Genomic DNA, 18,525 nt, shown 5'->3' with positions numbered 1-18,525 from the left:
TAGTCCACCTATAATCTTTGAAAAAAATCAAGTGATTTTTTCATACTTTATTAAATCACTATTTATACTTTTTGGTGTAAAGATTAGTTTTGGTTTCAACATAAATAGGATTTAGTACTTCAGTCCCATGCCTCAAATTCCTGACCTGGGCTGGGTAAGGATCACTCCAATTAAGTATTAGTCACAAGAATAAGACAAAAGCAAAACGTAAATGGCATAGTTTAGTGCACTGATATTGCCAATACTGAATTGGGAAGTTAAGATACACAAAAAATTTAAACCAGAAAACAACAGCAGGAGGGGAAAAAAACTGTGGATGTTGAAGCAAGTCTGCCCATTAGAATCACTTAGAGCTTTTTCTGGAGAGTCAAGACTACCTCTTCAAACGGCCTTAATATGCATGTGGTTACAGTGAAAAGGAGAAAAATAACAAACAAAAATCAAGTCCATTGCCATCGGACTCAAAGTGATCCTCTAGGTCTGAGTAGAACTGCTCCTTAGCGTTTCTGAGACTAAGTTGTTACAAGAGCAGATAGCTTCATTTTTTTCTTGCAGAGTGGCTTGTCAATTTGAATTGCTGGCTTTGTGATTAGTAGCCCAATGCTTAACCCACAGTGTCACCAGGGCACCATGGAAGAAAAAGAGGGTGACAAAGACTGAAAAGGCACGGAATGGAGTGTGTATACGAACACCTTGATAACTGCTGAGCCATAATCACACAAGAGAGTGTCCACTGGGACCTTCCTGGAAACTTCCAGAAAACTGCTTTCTCAGACAGCAGCTGTGAAAATGTCTTCAGACAGGCAACGTCAACGTTTATTGCACAGGAACCAAGGTTATTCTCCTTCCCTCCTTTCCTGAGCTGTAGACCTCCAAGTGCAAAAGTGGCTTTGAATTCCTGTCCATGAGCTCCTCCGACCAGCAGGGGGCTCTCCACCAGAACGCCTTAAGGAGCACCTTCTTCAATGGGAAATGTGAGGTATTATGTTGGCCCAAGCAACCGGGAAAAGTTCAATCCCCATTCTCAAGCAGTTTTTGTAGGTTGTTTTGTATCTTGAAATAAAAAAGAAACTCTTATTATTTAAAAGAAAATGGGGTTTATTTGCTATGCCTATCTAAACAATGCCTATCTAAAAAATAAGGGCATATTTGCTATGCCTAGCTAAACAATGCTTGTGATGAACCTATTCTGTCTTGAATAAAATGCTACCAAACCACACACTGTCAAGTTGATTCCGACTCATAGCACCGGTACAGCACAGAGTAGGATTGCTCCGTAGGATTTCCAAGGCTATAAATCTTTATGGAAGAAGATTACCATCGCTTTCTCCCGCTACACATGAGCTAAATTTAGATGAGGCAAATAAATGCATTTAAGTGGAATAGAACACTTTGTAAAATCCACTTTAAAATGAAGAAAGATACAACGAGAAATAAGGAGTTGCACAGAGATGAAAATGTACATAGAGATTGCGAGAAATGAGACTCAAGTGAAAGAACAGTGCATTAATAACACCAGGTGTGGTGCAAGTCCACTCAGAGACAATGTGAACTCGGTCTTTACAGGGTCCATTTGATTGTTTTAATCCAACAAACACCATATAATAATGTATAGCACTCCTATTGGTGGTTATGTGCCGTGGAGTCCCTTCTGATTCATAGCGACGCTACAGAGTTTCTGAGGCTAAAAATCTTTACGGGAGCAGAAAGCCTCATCTTTCTCCTGCGGAGCAGCTGGTAGTTTTGAACTGCTGAGCTTAAGGTTCGCAGCCCGATTCATAACCACTACACTATCAGAGCTCCTATTGTTGTCAGGTGCCATCGAGTTGGAACCGACTCATAGCGACCCCATGCACAGCAGAACGAAACAATGACAGATCCTGGGCCAACCTCACTACCGCCACCACACTCGATGCCATCAATGCTGCCACCTGGCCGATCCATCTCGTTGGGGGTCTTCCTCATTTTCTCTGACCCTCCATCTTACCCAGCATGACTTCCTTCTCCAGTGACTATTCCCTCCGGACAATATGTCCAAAGTAGGAGAGACGAAGCTTAGCCATCCTGGCCTCCAAGAAGCACTCTGGCTGCACTTCTTCCAGCTCCTATTAGGCATTGTATATTCTGAATTTCATAGAGATCAGGATCACATTATATCTTTAGATCTCAAGAATATAGCCCAATGTGGGGCATTTAAAATGTGCTCAGTAAATGTTAGATGAATAAATGAACCTTTAAGGATACAGAGCAAGGACTTATCACCAACAAGTATTGTGACCATTATACAGTAGCACATTAACGATACCAACAAGTGTTTCAGCCACATTTCTCATTATTTCTCCACCATTAATCATATGGTGGTTCAAACTCGTCAAACTAGTCGCTCCTTGGAATTCTTATACTGGGTCGCTGTGAATTGGAACCAACTCGATGACACTTAACTACAACGACAACTATCACATTTACAAGGAGCCCTGGTAGAGTAGTGGATTACGAACTCAGTTGCTAATTACTATGTCAGCAGTTCGAATCTACCAGTCACTTTGGGAGAGAAGGATGAGGCTTTCTGCTCCTGTAAAGATTTATGGCCTTGGAAACCATATAGAGGGTCACTATGAGTCAGAACCACTCAGTAGTATACAACCAGTACTACCAACAATGACATTTACAGCCCGAGGAAACCAATTCTTTATTTCTTCATCCAGAAGGTGCACAGCCTTCTTCTCTCACATTCCCATTTCACATCTTTTCCACCCATTCTTCAGGACCAGTGGTAACTAGAAAAACTGAAGTGGAAAGTAGAAAAGAAACAAAACAAGAATTTCTAAGTATTGAAGAGCAAGATGTCAGCTTGAGGACTAAGGTGCGCCTGACCCAAGCCATGGTATTTTCAATAACCTCATTTGTATGCAAAAGCTGGACTGTAAATAAGGAAGACTGTAGAAGAATTAACACATTTGAGTTATGGTGTTGGAGGAGAATATTGAAAGTGCCATGGGCTGACAAAAGAACCAACAGATCTGTGTTGGAAGAAGTGCAGCCAGAGTGCTCCTTGGAGGCCAAGATGGCCAAACTTCAGCTCTCATATTTCGGACATATTGTCAGGAGGGACCAGTCACTGAAGAAGGATATCACGTTTGGTAAGTTGGAGGGTTGGAGAAGAAGAGGAAGACTCCCAACGAGATGGACTGCCAAGTGGCAGTATTGATGGACTCAAGTGTGGCAACAATAGTGAGGTTGGCCCAAGATCGGGCAGTATATTGTTCTGCTGTGCATAGGGTCACTATGAGTTGGTATGGACTCTATGGAACCTAACAACAACAAACCCCAAAATATGTAAAACCCACAAAAAAATCCAAAAATACAACAAAGGTTTATTTTATATAGGCACTTTACAGGAGACAGCCCAAATGCTCTATGTTGTTATGTGCCGTGGAGTTGGTTCCGACTCATAGTGACCCTGCATAGGACTTCTTTACAGGAGCAGAAAGCCTCATCTTTCTCCCGTGGAATAGCTGTTAGTTTCGAACTGCTGACCTTGCGGCTCGCAGCCCGATTTGTAACCACTACACTACCAGAGCTCCTTAGACATATGAAATGCTCCATAGACATATGAAAAGATACCCAGCCTGTGTAATAATCAAGAAAATGTAAGCAAAAAATATCAATGAGATCTTGTTACACCATTTAGATAGGTAGTTGGTGGCCTGAATGACATAGGATGGTGTCAATGGGAATAGAAGCTTGAGATATTTGAAGAAAAAAGGATTAACCAACTGAGTTGCCAATCAGTGGCACGTGAAAAATAAGGACTTAAAAAATTATTAAATTTCCAGTGAGGATGGTTGAAGGTGCAATGGTGACATGAATAGAAACAGGGCCATTACAAGTAGGGACAGATCATGAGGTTTAGACATGACGTCTCCCTGAAGGAGAGTAGAAAGGAATTGTTAGCACTGAGTAAAATTTGATGAGACACATCTTGAATTTTTTTACAGCATGCAGGTGGTATTTCACTATCTGTCTCTGCTGCGTTCTTACCAGAGTGCCTCTGGGATGGGGGAGACCAATCAAAAAGAACATGGGTATGGTCTGATGATTGTGTTCATACTTAGATTCCTTTGAGCAATATATGTAATTTACAACTTTTTTTTTTTTATATGCATTTTGATCCCAGGTCAAATCTTTAACTGATTCCACTTTGAGACAAAGGTGGTCTCCACTGGTACCATAGGTCTCAGTTGCAGAGCAACTAGGCTCTGTCTAAAACTCTGCACTAGACTTGGCCAACTGTTTGCTTGTCTGTTCCCTAACTATGTATGGAGTTCTGGTATGGCACTGCAGGATAATGCACTGGGCCAAAAGGTCAACTTCAATCAAAAGGTGGGCAGTTCACACTTACCAGCTGCTCCTTAGAAACCCTATACAGGGTTGCTATGCATTGGAACCGACTCAATGGCACTTAACAACAACAACATTTATAGTATGTAATGTCCTGGCTTTGCCTGGTGGGAGAGCAGAAAGAAATGCAGAAGGCACCAGCATTCCATGTGCTTCCAACCCAAAGGATGCTGCTCAGTGTGTTAGACTGAACAGATTTGAAAGTTAATACCACCCTATTCTCTAGGCTAGCATAAATGCCTAACATCTGTAAGCTTTTCATTACAAAAAATCATTGATCTCCAATTTTCAGAACAACATTTTAGAAGAGAAAAAAAATTCTTGTAGTTAACTCATGCCTTCTTTAGGTTGATATTGGATTTAAAATAGAAAACAAAATTCCAGGTTTGGCCGAAAGATGAAATGATTCACTATGAATTCTTTTATGACTCAATTTAGAAGAGAAATCTGAAAATTCTTTGACTCTCAATATTTCAGTTCTTAAATGCCAGAAAACATTTAATGTAGTAAAATAAGAATAATTGTACTAATTTGCATTTTGTGCTTCTTCCCAAATAAACATAACGACATCATAATGTTTCAATTCCACCCATGGGCATTAGGGTAAAACTGTGCTCCAGAAAGTTTTCAATGGCTAATTTCTTAGAAATAGGTCACCAGGTCTTTCTTGCAAGCTCTTCTAGGGGGACTAGAACCTCCAATTTTTTAGTTAGCAGCTGGCTGCATTAACAATTTGCACCACCCAGGAGCTGCCCAATAACACAAAGCCACTTAATCCTGAGCGTTTGTGGTAGCAACTCCAAATGAACACATGATTCACTAAATCTTACCTTAGGGATTAGGGTTAAAACAAAGTCATTGTCAGATAAGAAGGAATAGAAACATTGAGAGGTGAAGAAAATAAGAAATGGCAGAACATTTAACTTTTGGGACATATCTGGCTTGCCTATCTTCCCCATTTACTCTCTAATTGACTTCTAAGGGTTCCACAGTTTAAGGGTAGGTATCTCAAGTTACCCCGTAGGAAGATACTTTCAGAGGTAAAGGTACACCAGTGATCTTATCAACAAGGCTTATGACTGTATTCTGAGAAGCAATAAATCAGAGGACTTTCAAGTGTAACTTTGGAGATGGACCTGGTTCAAATTCCAGGTCCAACTTTCTAGGAGTGTCACCGTGAGTATGTTAACTTTGAAACTTAGATTCTTCTTCTACCAGATAGGGACAATTACACCTACCAATCAAGGTTACAGTCAAGATTGAATGCAATATTTTATGTATGGTAAAAATCAGCTTGCGTTGAGTTGGAGCTCTCCTCTCTGGTTAGGCCAGTGGTTCCGAGTCCTGTCTCATGACTCTGAACCCCAGTGTCAGTCACCAGCTATCTGCCACTGATCTCTATGGTACAAAAATACTTCTAAGAAAGAAAAACAAGAGACCAACAAGACCAACAAGTTTTTGTTGTTGTTGTTATGTGCTATGGAGTCAGTTCTGACTCATAGCGACCCTGTACAGCATTTCTGAGGCTGTAAATATTTATGGGAGCAGAAAGCCTCATCTTTTCAAGTAAATGATATCAAAACCTATTTTCTTGTGAAAATAAAAAAAAATTCTACGTTTACTAAAAGGGGTAGAATTCTGGCCTTCCTTGTGAGACCTGGGTTTGATTCCCAGCCAATGCACCTGAAAGTCAGCCATTACCCATCTGTTAGGGAAGGCTGTGTGTTGCTATGATGGTGAGCAGGTCACAACAGAGCTTCCACTCTAAAATGAGGAAGAAAAGCTGAACAATCTATTTCTAAAAATCAGCCAATGAAAACCCTATGGATCACATGGGGTCACCATGAGTTGGGCCAACTCAATAGCCGCTAACAATAGCTACATATTTACTATGCGACCCCATAGCCTGGTCATTTAGGTTGCCAACTGCACAAAAAATCATTTGAGTATGCAACCCTAGGATGATGCTAGATTTTACTGCTATTGTCTCTATACACAGGAAAGACATCAGTCACCTTTTCCAATTTCATTATGTTAGTTGTAAGTTCTTGGCAGAGGACCTCCACATTTAATTGTGCTTGTGACCCCAGGCCAGATGGTGCAGTCTGTCTGTAAGAACAAAGAGAGTAATGATTATGGATGGGCAGGGATGGCAAAGTAGGAAGTAGAATGAATACATTTCAAATGTATTTGAACAGAAAACTAGATTATAACAGAAGACTGTAGGCAGTTCACTTGTTAACACCAGAAAGTGATGCACATGCTTCACATTAGATGGCAAGGGCACCAGTGCTTAAAAGCTCAGCTAGAAACGCCTCGTTGTTAAGCGTTGTTGAGTTGGTTCCAATTCACAGTGACCCAGGGTCAGGGTTTGAGCCACTGACCTTGTGGTTAGTAGTCCAGTGCTTATCCTACAGGGCCACACTAGACCTTGTTGTTGTTGTGAAGTGCCGTTGAGTCAGTTCCGACCCATAGTGACCCTGTGTAGGGTTTCTGAGGAGCAGCTGGTGAGCTTGAACCACCAATCTTGCAGTACAAATGGCTTTGCAGTCTGGCGCATTAACGCACAACACCATACCAGGACTCCTATACTAGACCTTAGGCTATTGCTATTTAAGTGGGCATGTTAGTGGCTGGGTTTCTAAACAAAAACCACATGAGGAGTGGCTGGTGGGTTTGAACCACTGACCTTGTAGTTAGCAGTCCAGAAGTTTACCAGGCCCTGTTGTTGTTGTTAAGTGCCGTCGAGTCGGTTCCGACCCATAGTGACCCTGTACAGGGTTTCTGAGGGTGTAAATCTTTACGGGAGTAGAAAGCCTCATCTTTCTCCCGTGGAGGGGCTGGTAGTTTTGAACTGCTGACCTTAAGGTTCGCAGCCCGGTTCGTAACCACTACGCTACCAGAGCTCCTTACCAGGCCCTAGGCTGTTGTTATTTAAGTGGGCATGTTGGCTTTCCAAACAAAAACTATTCAATTATTCTCAAGCACTATTTTTACTAACTACTAACATTTTCTCTCACGGAGTTCTGGTAGTGTAGTTGGGTTATGAATTGGACTGCTAACTAAAGGGTCAGCAGTTTGAGTCTATCAGCTGCTCCAAGGGAGAAAAATAAGGCTTTCTGCTCCCATAAAGATTTACAACCTCAGAAACCCTATACAGGGTGGCTAAGAGTCAGAACTGACACGACCACTAATATCCATCTCTAGTCCCACCACATCACAAATTTGAAAGAATTATTGGTTTTTTCTACGATATGCAGATTTTTTTTTTTTTTCATGAGAGAAGGAGCTTTTTTTACCACAACTTTCAGAACACTTAGGATTATCTTTAATCAGTATTCTAGTGAGTGTGAGATTTTTGTAGTTCCTTCTTGAAGACCTGCCCTGTGAATGTGAGTGCCTTTGTCTTGTAGCCTGAAAGATGTATTCATGATTTACCATTTGACTATGGCATGAACCCTCCTTGACTATGGCATGAACTCTCCTTCTAGGGCCCACTGAGACCCCGTGCCAGCTAAAATTGTAGAAAATTTGTGTGTGTTTATTTTCTTGGAGAGACAGTCTAAAGTTGCTTGTAAGAGTTTTGTGTGAAGGTTCAGAACCATGTGTCTTTATCCTCTCTATATTTCTTGATAGTAATCTAATTTAAGCTGTTAAGTTCTTGGATGGCAGTAACTGCTCTAGTTTATTACACAGATCCATTTTTGAGACATAAGCACTTGGTAAATTACTATTGGTTATATGGCGCTGTGGGATAATGCACCAGACTTCAAAGCCATTTGAACTGCAAGGTCGGTAGTTCAAGCTCACCAGCTGCTCCTCAGAAACCCTATACAAGGTCGCTATGGGTTGGAACCAACTCAATGGCACTTAACAACAACAACATCTAAATTTTAAGAAAGTAATCAGAATATTTTTCTATGAGCTAGTACTGAAACAACTAATGCTGTATCTTAACCTATACTATCAAAAATAAACTGAATCTAAATCTGTGTTTTCTAGATAAATGATCTTAGACTCAGAGAACTGTCTTGTCAATCTAAGACTCTGAGTAGTATTATGTTCTCACCTTGGTCTAGGAATCCAAAAGAGTGCAGTACCATTTGAGGACTTTGCAATCAGTGGGCTGCTAACATGTTAAAAAGGCTGGTACAAAGTAAGGGTTCCAAAGGATGGTTCATCAGTAATGGAGGAATCAGATTACATATGTGGATTTAGCTACCTGAATGTTGTGGCTAATTGCTGTCAAGTTGGTTCTGACTCATAGTGACCTTGTATAGGGTTTTTGAGGAGCAGCTGGTGGGTTTGGACTGCTAACCTTGTGGTTTACAGTCCAGTACTGATTCTACAGTGCTACATCAGGAGTCCTTAGCTATCTGGATAGCACAGATGAATTACTTTTGGAGAAATAAGATACTGATGAAGCTCAGACTTGCCCATCCTGGTTGTTCCCTGGCTTCATGTTACGTGTGGTCTTTGGGATTCTTCATTGACAAGATTATTTTTCAAGCTTCTCCTGGGATGATTGTTAAGAGTAAAAGAATATTCCACTTGCTTCTCTTAGGGCATTTCCCTCTCATTGTTAACAAATTAATGAAATGTTAACAGGACGCAGCTTCTTATTTAAAAGGGGGTCTAGAGGTCTGCTGTAATCAAGAGTCATTTTCTGTCTATAGCTGTACTAACATTTGAAAAAAGATGGGAGAGAAGAATGAATCTATTCTAACCCATTCATTGTTATTGCTGTTGTTAAGTGCCTTCGAGTTGGTTCTGAGTCATAGCGACCTTGTGTAGTGCTTCCAAGGAGCAGCTGGTGGTTTGAACTGCTGACCTTGAGGTTCAAATAGACCTCATCCCGTGCTTATCCTACAGCACCACACCAGGACTCCAAACCATTCATTAAACTTCTCTATTTTATTGGCTGTATGTGGCACTGTGGGTTAATGTGCCAGACTGCAAAGCCGTTTGAACTGCAAGGTCGGTGGTTCAAGCTCAACAGCTGCTCCTCAGAAACCCTACATAGGGTCGCTATGGGTCAAAATCGACTCGACTGCACTTAACAACAACAAAAACAACTGTGTATGTAGTCCTGATGTGGTGCTGTGAGTTAATGCGCCAGACTGCAAAGCCATTTGAACTTCAAAGTTGGTGGTTCAAGCTCATCAGGGTCTCCTCGGAAACCCTATACAGGGTCGCTATGGGCTGGAAATGACTCGACGGCACTTAACAACAACAACTGTGTATGCATGGTTCAAAAATAACTTGTAAACCAGCATATATGTAAGCCACAGAACAAGAACTTTAGGAAAATCTTACAAAATAAAGAAAGGTCCTAGAATGGAATAATAAAGTGGTTCTCAAAGTGTAGTCCTCTGTACAGCACCATCAACATCACCTAGGAACTTGCTAGAAAGAATCCCAGAGCTACTGAATCAGAAACCGAAATTCTGGGGCCCAGCGATCTAAGTTTTAAAAAGTCCGTTGAGTGCCTGTGACACATGTAAAGTTTGAGAAACACTTGTTGTTGTTATGATGTACCATGGAGTCGGTTCTGACTCATACCGACCCTGTACAGGGTCTTCTAGGCTGTAAATCTTTATGGAAGCAGAAAGCCTCATCTTTCTCCCGCGGAACAGCTGGTAGTTTCGAACTGCTGACCTTAAGGTTCGCAGCCCGATTCATAACCCCTACGCTACTGGTAGACTGGAAAGTCTATGGTCTGTGAAGTCACAGAGTCTTGCATTTGAATCCTGATTCTAGTTCTAACTATAAGACATCAAGCTAATTATTTCTCTGGGTCTTGGTTTCCTCGTCTATAGAAAGGGAATAATAGCTATCTTAAAAGGTTGTGGTGAAGATATCATGAGGCAAGATTTTACATATTTATGTGTATATGCATCCATTCTAATACAGTTTCTAGCACGTGATAACTATAAAAAAATCTTTATCTTTACATTTGGGCAAAAGTATGCTTCCTTTTTTTAAAAATGTTTTATTGTGAATTTTTAATGTGATAGTTTACATGGGAGAACATTAGTTTTTACATTCATCTTATTTATATCGTTTCATTGCCATGGTTACAATCCCCTCCATGCATCATCAACCAACCAAAGGGTATACACTACAAGCCTGCCTCCCAGTCTGTCAGCACACAGCCCCTCTCCCTCTCTGTGTCCAAAGTCCCCAACTGCTCCATCTCTCCACGTCATCGTCTCTGCCTCCGTCTCAGGCATCACTGCTTCTCTGGGTAGGGTCTCCGCTCTTCTCCCTTGATGGTCCCAGGGACCTTCGCTCCTAAACTGAAAAGTTAACCACTCCCCTCCTTGCTACAAAACATCTACCTTTACAAATCCAACCCTCACAATCAGTCCTGAAAACAATTATTCACTATTGTATCACAAGAGACCTATCCACATTTCATTTCATCAGCCCAGCCTAGACAGATTAGATACTACTCAGTGGAGATTCTACCATTCTTCACACCCTCTTGAAAGCTTGTAAGCCAGTTAAAAAGCATTCTTTCTTATATGGAATATTTTATTTTACTTTTTAGGTAATGCATCAAAATTCTTACGTAAATAGATTAAAGGAAAGAATTCATGTGTGAATTGATTTGATTAAATCAAGCATGTTAAACATTGCTGGACTTTATTATAATATTAACATCATTAGTTAAAATACACATTTTCTAAGAAATAAGAAGTTTAACAGCAACATGGTACATTTGTTACAACTGATGAACCAATACTGATACATGAAAGTCCATAGTTGACATTGTTGTTGTATGCTGTTGAGTCTGTTCTAAGTGAACCTGTATAAGGTTTCTGAGAATGGTTGTTGAGTTTGAACTGCTGTCCTTACAGTTAGCAGTCCAGTGCTTATTCTACAGAGCCACACCAGAATTTTTAAGTTGCATCAGGGTACACGTTATGGGAACCCTGGTGTGGTGTTGTAGAGTAAGCACTGGACTGCTAACTGCAAGGCTGACAGTTCAAACCCACCAAGTCTTAGGATAACAGAGCAAGATGATATAAAATTAGACTTGCTTCTTGCCATAATACTGGCAACTTTACAGCAGCTCAAGAATAGTGCAAAGTCATTTCTTGGACCCTCCCCCTGTATATACACTTAACAAAAGGTTTTGATTCGCTGTATATACACTTAACAAAAGGTTTCATACACAATCGATCTTCAATTAATGCTTGCTAAGAATCATGCTAAGGAGTCCTGGTGTGGTGCTGCAAGATACTGCACTGGACAGCATGGTTGGTTGGAACCAAAAGGTTGGCGGTTGGAACACACTAGTTGCTCCCCAGAAACCCTAGACAGGGTCACTATGAGTTGGAACTGACTCAATGGCACTTAACAACAATAACAAGAAGAATCATCATGGTAAATTCAGGTCAAATATTATAGTTATCTGACTAGTAAAGAAATGACAGCATGAGGGTGGAGGGAGAATGTCTTACTCGGTATTATGGGTATTCACGATGGAGGTTAGTGATCCCAGGCGTTCCTCCAGAGTATTAATTCTATATCTCATGTAGAAGGTGGAGATGAGTAGTGCACAGACACTGGGCAGGCATTAAAAAAAAAAAAAGAAAGAAATTCTCAGTAGGTTAATGATAAGGACCTTATGGTAATAAACTGATAAACTCAGAGCCAATATTGTCAATTGGAGGCCAGGGATTTTCCAAATTTACTTGGTCAATGAGATTTACAAAGGTTTTGTTTCAAAGGCTGCTGTTTATCACAAAACCTTAAATTCAGAAGGGAACTTAAAGTCCTATAGCCCAAATCCTTCATTTTACAAACAATGACCATTCAATATGATTGCTCATGGTTACATCCAAGCTGGAGTACACAAGCCTGTGTTTGTCCTCCTAAGTGGGACTGTCTCCCTCTCCTAGGAGAACATGGCCAGGGAGTGCCCAGCCTTGTTCTCTGGTAACTCACAAATGCCCTGTTTCATTTGGAAAGTGGAAATATGCTCTTTGGTTGTGAGGAACAGCATAGAACTGGGTCGGGCAATTTTCAGAAGAATAACTGGTTATGGACTAGAAGCTGATGGGGACGTTTAACAAGTCAATGCCTAAATTCTCAGAAACATACTAAGACATTTAAAGTTGTTTTCCCACCTAGCACATATCCAAGGGACATGTGATAGATGGAAAAATAAGTAACAAGGAAAAATTGGTTCATAATTCACAGAACAGTTTCCCTATTGATAGTATCAACTCAGGACTTAGTCTTTTGCTGGATTTAGCATATCATTTTCCATTTCCATCTTTCCTTTTCAATACTTTCTTAAGCAAGAGGGAAATGAATAAGGAAATGGAATCTAAGCTTATCAAAGTAAAGTGTGGAACTAAGAGACAAAAATTGTCAAAGAAAATACTTGGATCCCATTACAGACACATGAGATTTGCAATGCCTCTTGGTTAGGTGAAGAGAACAAATTATCCCTTTAGAGAATTGAATCACTTTCTTAAGTCACTAGTAGTAAATTCATTTACTTACACAATGGCATAAACTATCAGAATATGGTGGAGAGTCAGACATTTCTGAGACTTAACTTTGTGTAATATTCCAATGGGTTCTGACTGACCTGTTGGGTGCACAAAAAGAGACAGTTTTAAAACCATAACACACCTATTCATCCAGCAATAATCCTTTGGGGAAGAGGCACTTGAAATAGAGACTTTACCCCAGGAAAGGAACAGCAGAAAAAATACTACCTGAAAGTTTCCAACCAGCCAATAATTATAATAGCAACTCCTTAGTCAATAATTATTATTACTTCACTATTCATTCAATAAATAATTACTGAGTACTTTCTTTGTGTGAAACATTGTGTTGGAGTCAATGGTTAACTTGCTCTCATGCTGGCATAACTGGTAAATAATTATTATATAATTGTTGTTGTTGTCAGGTGCCATTGAGTCGGAACCGACTCATAGTGACCCCATGCACAGCAGAACGAAACAATGTCCGATCCTGGGCCAACCTCACTACCGCTGCCACACTTGATGCCATCAATGATGCCACCTGGCTGATCCATCTCGTTGGGGGTCTTCCTCTCTTTCTCTGCCCCTCCATCTTACCCAGCATGACAACCTTCTCTAGCGACTTCCCTCCTGGCAATATGTCCAAAGTATGAGAGACGAAGTTTAGTCATCTTGATATAATTACTAAATAGGAAATCATTCAATACTTTGAAATTTACCTACAATTTTTGAATTATAATCTCAAAGTATTGAGAATAGTGAAGTGATTCCCAGGGGAGCTATTCAGCTTTGTATTCCCAACATTAAAGCACTTGGGTGCTGTTTGCTGAATGAATAAATAAACAATATGCACAGACTTACAGTGGGAAGTTGGGGGAAGGCTGTCATAAATGGAAATGTTGTTAAGCATTGTGGAATTGGTTCCCACTCATTGCCACTATGTATAGGGTTTCTGAGGTGCAGATGGTGGGTTTGAGCTGCCGACCTTGTGGTGAGCAGTTCAGTGCTTATCCTATACTGCCACACTACAATTTAGGATCCATTAAAATTTACAAACAGATGTTAAGAAAAAATCTACTTCCTACCATGTAAAGGAAGACTCTTCGCTTTTCCTTCAGCCATTCTGTTCGCATGGACATCTGCCCGAGTTGGTTTTGCTTCTCCTTTGGAGACACTCAGAACTGCCTGGGAGTCTGTCAAATGGAAATCTATCAAGCCAAAACAGGACTAGGTAAATTTTCTTCTCAATACATGTAGAAAACATAGGGTCAACCTCAAAACAAATCAATCTCTTAATAGATTATAATGCTCGAGAATATAAATGAATCCTCTTATAAGTTGACTGAAGTGGATGGGGGTAAGTCATAAATGATATAAGGACAGTTTGTACCCCACTGACACCCAGGGGCAATTCAGCTATAACAATCATATTACTTAAATGAATGGTAGGAAAATAAATATTCTTCTTTTCTAACCACCTCAATATTTAGGAGATAAATGTAAATAAAGAGAGACTGATTTTCACCAGATAGCTTATTTACCTTTAACTTTAACTACCCTTTCTCCAGATTTCTTTCCCAGATGATAATTAGGAAGATAGGTGTTCTTTTTGTTTGTTTTTTTAAAAAACTTTTTAAAGGGGTGGGAGGGGATGTTTTGTGTAGGATTAAGTTCTGATCAAAATACAATAATTTCCAGACCTCGTGAGTTCTCAGATTCTGGAGTCTGAGAGCCAGAACTGCTGTATCCTTCCATGTCTTGTCTTCTTTGCTCAACCACTCCATCCAGATCTGAGAATTCGTCATTGAAATCCTGAAGGGAAATAGTGAAATGCAGAGAGTCCAATATTCCCTTATTAAACAGATAGGCTTTTGCAACTCCTAGGCTTTTTACTCAGATGCCCCTATAAAGGAGTCCTGGTGTGGTGCTGTGGGTTAATGCGCCAGACTGCAAAGCTGTTTGAATTGCAAGGTCAGTGGTTCAAGCTCACCAGCTGCTTCTTAGAAACCCTATACAGGGTTGCTATGGGTCGGAATCAACTCAATGGCACTTAACAACAACAACAGTCCCTATAAAGGAGTCCTGGTTTGGCGCTGTGGGTTAATGAGCTGGAGTGCGAAGTTGGTTTGAACTGCAAGGTTGGTGCTTCAAGCTTACCAGTTGCTCCTCAGAAACCCTATACAGGGTTCCTATGGGTCAGAACTGACTTGATGGCACTTAACAACAACAACAGCCCCAATAAAATTCAGAAAAGAAGGATTACCCCATACTACTGGTTTCTTCCCAATAGATTGCTTAGTACAGTAAAGCCTAAGAGAGCTGGAACCTGTGTAAGGTAGAAACCTGTCAGAGAAGAAAAACTTGAAACATGTTTTCTCTAAAACTAATGATCTTATTAAAGGTGGAAAACTTGGGAGACCTGGAAAAACAAGGCAGTCTCTTCACGTTCCAGCTCCCACGGTTTCACTGTATGTGGTTACTGAATGTGAGGTTTTTCTGGGAAGTTAGAATTATGTCAAACAGTGGCCAACAGCTTTGAAATAACAAATGTCTAGAAAAGAATTGGAATGCCGGTGATTGAAAAGGCTCAAGCGAAAAGCTAGAGACACCTCATTAGCACTTTGTAATGAGAGATACTGGATGCTATTGACAATACTAAGAAAAAGAGTAGACAGAAAGCTCTAAATTCATGTTTGGATATGTAGACACAGAGAAAGGTATTTCTAAACGATAGTTTAAAGAAAGTATTAAAAACAGAAGAGGGAAAATGGCTTTAGCAAAAGAGACTCTAAAAGTTTAAGCGTTTTTCTTCACTCAACAAAACCAGCAGAAAGTAAAATAAAATCAAGTGAGTGCTTTCACATTTAAGTAATGGGGAGGCGTTCGAGGACTAAGAGAAAAAGCAGAGATGCATCACTTTGTATGAAGTGAAGCAACCTACCCATTCCCATTGAGTTGATTTCAACTCATAGTGACCCATAGAAGGTTTCAGTGACTAAATCTTCATGGGAGCAGGTAACCCCATCATTCTCCTGTGGAGCGATTAGTGGGTTTGAACAGATTTGCCTATTTGGGACATTCCATATAAATAGAACTATATAACATGTGAATGTGCCCTTTTGTGTCTGGATTTTTTTACTTATAATGTTTTCAAGGTTCATTCATATAATAAATAGCATGTATGAGTGTTCATTCCTTTTTACAGACAAATAATATTCTATTATATGGATATGGAGAGCATGGTAACTCCCTACAATAAGCAATGGACTGGGAACCACAAGGTCGGCTGTTTGAGCACACCAAGTGCTCCGTGGGACAAAGATGAGGCTTTCTGCTCCTGCTAAGATTTAAAGCCTCAGAAAACCAAAACTGACTTGATAGTACTTAACAGCAACAACATTATGGGCATACCACATTTGTCACTTGATAGACATTAGGATTGTTTCTACTTTTTGGTTATTATGAATAATGCTGCTATAGACATTTTTATACAAGTTTTTGTATAAACATGTTTTCAATACCATGACTTTTTGTTATAATTTATTGGTTGTTGTTGAAACTCATTACTTTTTAACAACTCTGAGAAAAGGTTTGTAGATGCTGAAACTTAGGACTCATGTTCCTTCACCAAAGGTATTGAACACTAATTATTTTGATTATCTGACTAGGACTCTCTTGAGCAAACATTGTAGGTATAAATCTTGAACAAATTTGGGTAATTACACCCTCCCCTCCCCCACTCCCCCACAGTCCACAGTCAACAAAGTATAAGGGAATCAAAGAATCTTTCTGCCTTTCACTTAGACATGATAGGGTACGATCATCTTCTCTAGTGAGCTCTAAATCTTTGAATGTGAAAACTAATTTTGATGTTTGCTAGAATTGTTACAGTGTGTACTAACACAGTACCTCGAACATGGCAGATATTCATTAATTTGGGAGATGAATTGTGCCCTACTCCAAAAGGATTTGTGAATCCTCTAAAACACCAAACCTCTAAACATGCAAACAGAGTAGGATGCTATGAATACCCTCAATTGCCAGTCATTCCCCAAGATAATTCCCTGTCAAGTTTCTTTTATAGGAAAAACCTTCAGAAAAATGCGTATGACTTCATATCATCCCCACTTTTTCAGGACAGAAATACCTTACTCCTTCAACTGTGTCTCAAACAGCATAGTCTGATGTTCTTCCTCCAAAAAATAACTCCTAAGGGTTGCTATAAATTTGAATTTGACTCCACAGCAATGTTTTGTTTTTGTTTTTTGTCCATATTCCTTCTGTATCCTAGCCATGTGGTATAAGGAGAAGTGAAATTGAAGGACATATTCCCTGTCTTTTGCATTTAGATAGTTATGTAGGCAACCCACCAGAGGTAGAGATGAAGGGCGGTCTGCCCGGAAACTGTTCTCAGAAGACGGATTGGGGCTGTTACCAACGCTTGTATTCTGAAATTATTGGAATAAAATAAAACAAAACAAAAAAATCAGACACACAAAATATAAAAGCAACACAGTAACTTAGGTTCTGAGATGTTATACTCACATCTAAGTGTCCACATACAGACTTTAGCAATTTGTAAGTTGAATCTCTGGAGAGTAAGGAGACAAATATATACTGAAAAACAAAATAGAACAATTATTTGCTGATAATGCCTATAAACTGATGAGATGAGAGCGTTTAGACTTGAGAAAGGCTTATATATATGTATATATATATATATGTATATTTATGTCATTTTCAAATGACATAAAACATTCTTTGATTTGTATTTTCATTCCTTTTACCCCAACATTCAAATTTTATTCCATTCTTAAAGTAAATGGTCCCCTACAATAGCAACAAAACCTCCAAGTAATTTAAGTCATAAAGACATGTAAACAAAACGAAGGCTGCTGATATTTGCCATGTCCTCTTTAAAGTCTCTCCCCCTCCTTTTAATTTTTATCTTTTAAGGCATCTAACAAAGGAGTCCCTGAGTGGTGCAAATGGTTAGCATGCTTGGCTGCTAACCAGAAGATTTCAGGCTTCAATCCACCCAGAGGTACCTCAGAAGAAAGGCATGGTGATCTCCAGAAAAATCAGCTATTTGAAAATACTTTACAATACATAGTCACCATGAGTTAGAAATTACTCAAGGGCAAGTAGAAAACAAAGAAGCAAACACACAAAAAATAATTCCTAGGCATGTGCTTTTTCAGTTCTGACTTAGATTTTTATTGACAATTTTCAGTGGCTTTAATAGGAAACCTTTTTAAGTACTTATAGATTCTTTCTGGCACACATATGGAGATTTTGTAGTGAATGTCTGTGGTAAATAGTAAAATCTGAGCTAGACAAGGAATTTGGAGATAAATAACATAAGGAAAAATGGTTTTACCATAACATTCACTTGGCTTAGGGTAGTTTGAAAAACAAGTTCAGAATATATAGAAACTTACTCTTGCTCTAATTGATCCATAGAAGTGTTTCAGATTCTCTTTTGATAAGTTTGTCATTGTCATTCTCATTCACTAACATGAAAACTTGATAAAACTTGATGTAATTTCTAAGCAAGTATTATAATCCAAAGTAGTTGTCTAGTTGGCACTAGACAAAACTGGCTGCCAATTTTGGT

The 18,525-nt window shown here is 39.6% G+C and overlaps 1 protein-coding gene across 2 annotated transcripts in view; it reads right to left on the bottom strand.

The window, feature by feature from the left end:
* Nucleotides 1-1,011: 1,011 nt before the first annotated feature.
* The window catches only part of GRAMD3 (GRAM domain containing 3), a 167,604-nt gene continuing 150,090 nt past the window's right edge, over nucleotides 1,012-18,525 (bottom strand). For both annotated transcript variants that reach the window (XM_006870671.1, XM_006870672.1), the window contains exons 7-14: nucleotides 17,454-17,525; nucleotides 17,279-17,356; nucleotides 14,609-14,720; nucleotides 13,994-14,116; nucleotides 12,922-13,009; nucleotides 11,871-11,975; nucleotides 6,417-6,510; nucleotides 1,012-1,053 (exon numbers count right to left, since the gene is read on the bottom strand). In XM_006870671.1, the coding sequence (XP_006870733.1) occupies nucleotides 1,012-1,053; nucleotides 6,417-6,510; nucleotides 11,871-11,975; nucleotides 12,922-13,009; nucleotides 13,994-14,116; nucleotides 14,609-14,720; nucleotides 17,279-17,356; nucleotides 17,454-17,525 (714 nt within the window). The remainder of the gene's footprint in view (nucleotides 1,054-6,416; nucleotides 6,511-11,870; nucleotides 11,976-12,921; nucleotides 13,010-13,993; nucleotides 14,117-14,608; nucleotides 14,721-17,278; nucleotides 17,357-17,453; nucleotides 17,526-18,525) is intronic.

Source organism: Chrysochloris asiatica, unplaced genomic scaffold (genome assembly GCF_000296735.1).
Source record: "Chrysochloris asiatica unplaced genomic scaffold, ChrAsi1.0 scaffold00147, whole genome shotgun sequence".
Taxonomy (NCBI): Eukaryota; Metazoa; Chordata; class Mammalia; order Afrosoricida; family Chrysochloridae; genus Chrysochloris; species Chrysochloris asiatica.
This window is presented reverse-complemented; position numbering and strand designations above follow the sequence as displayed.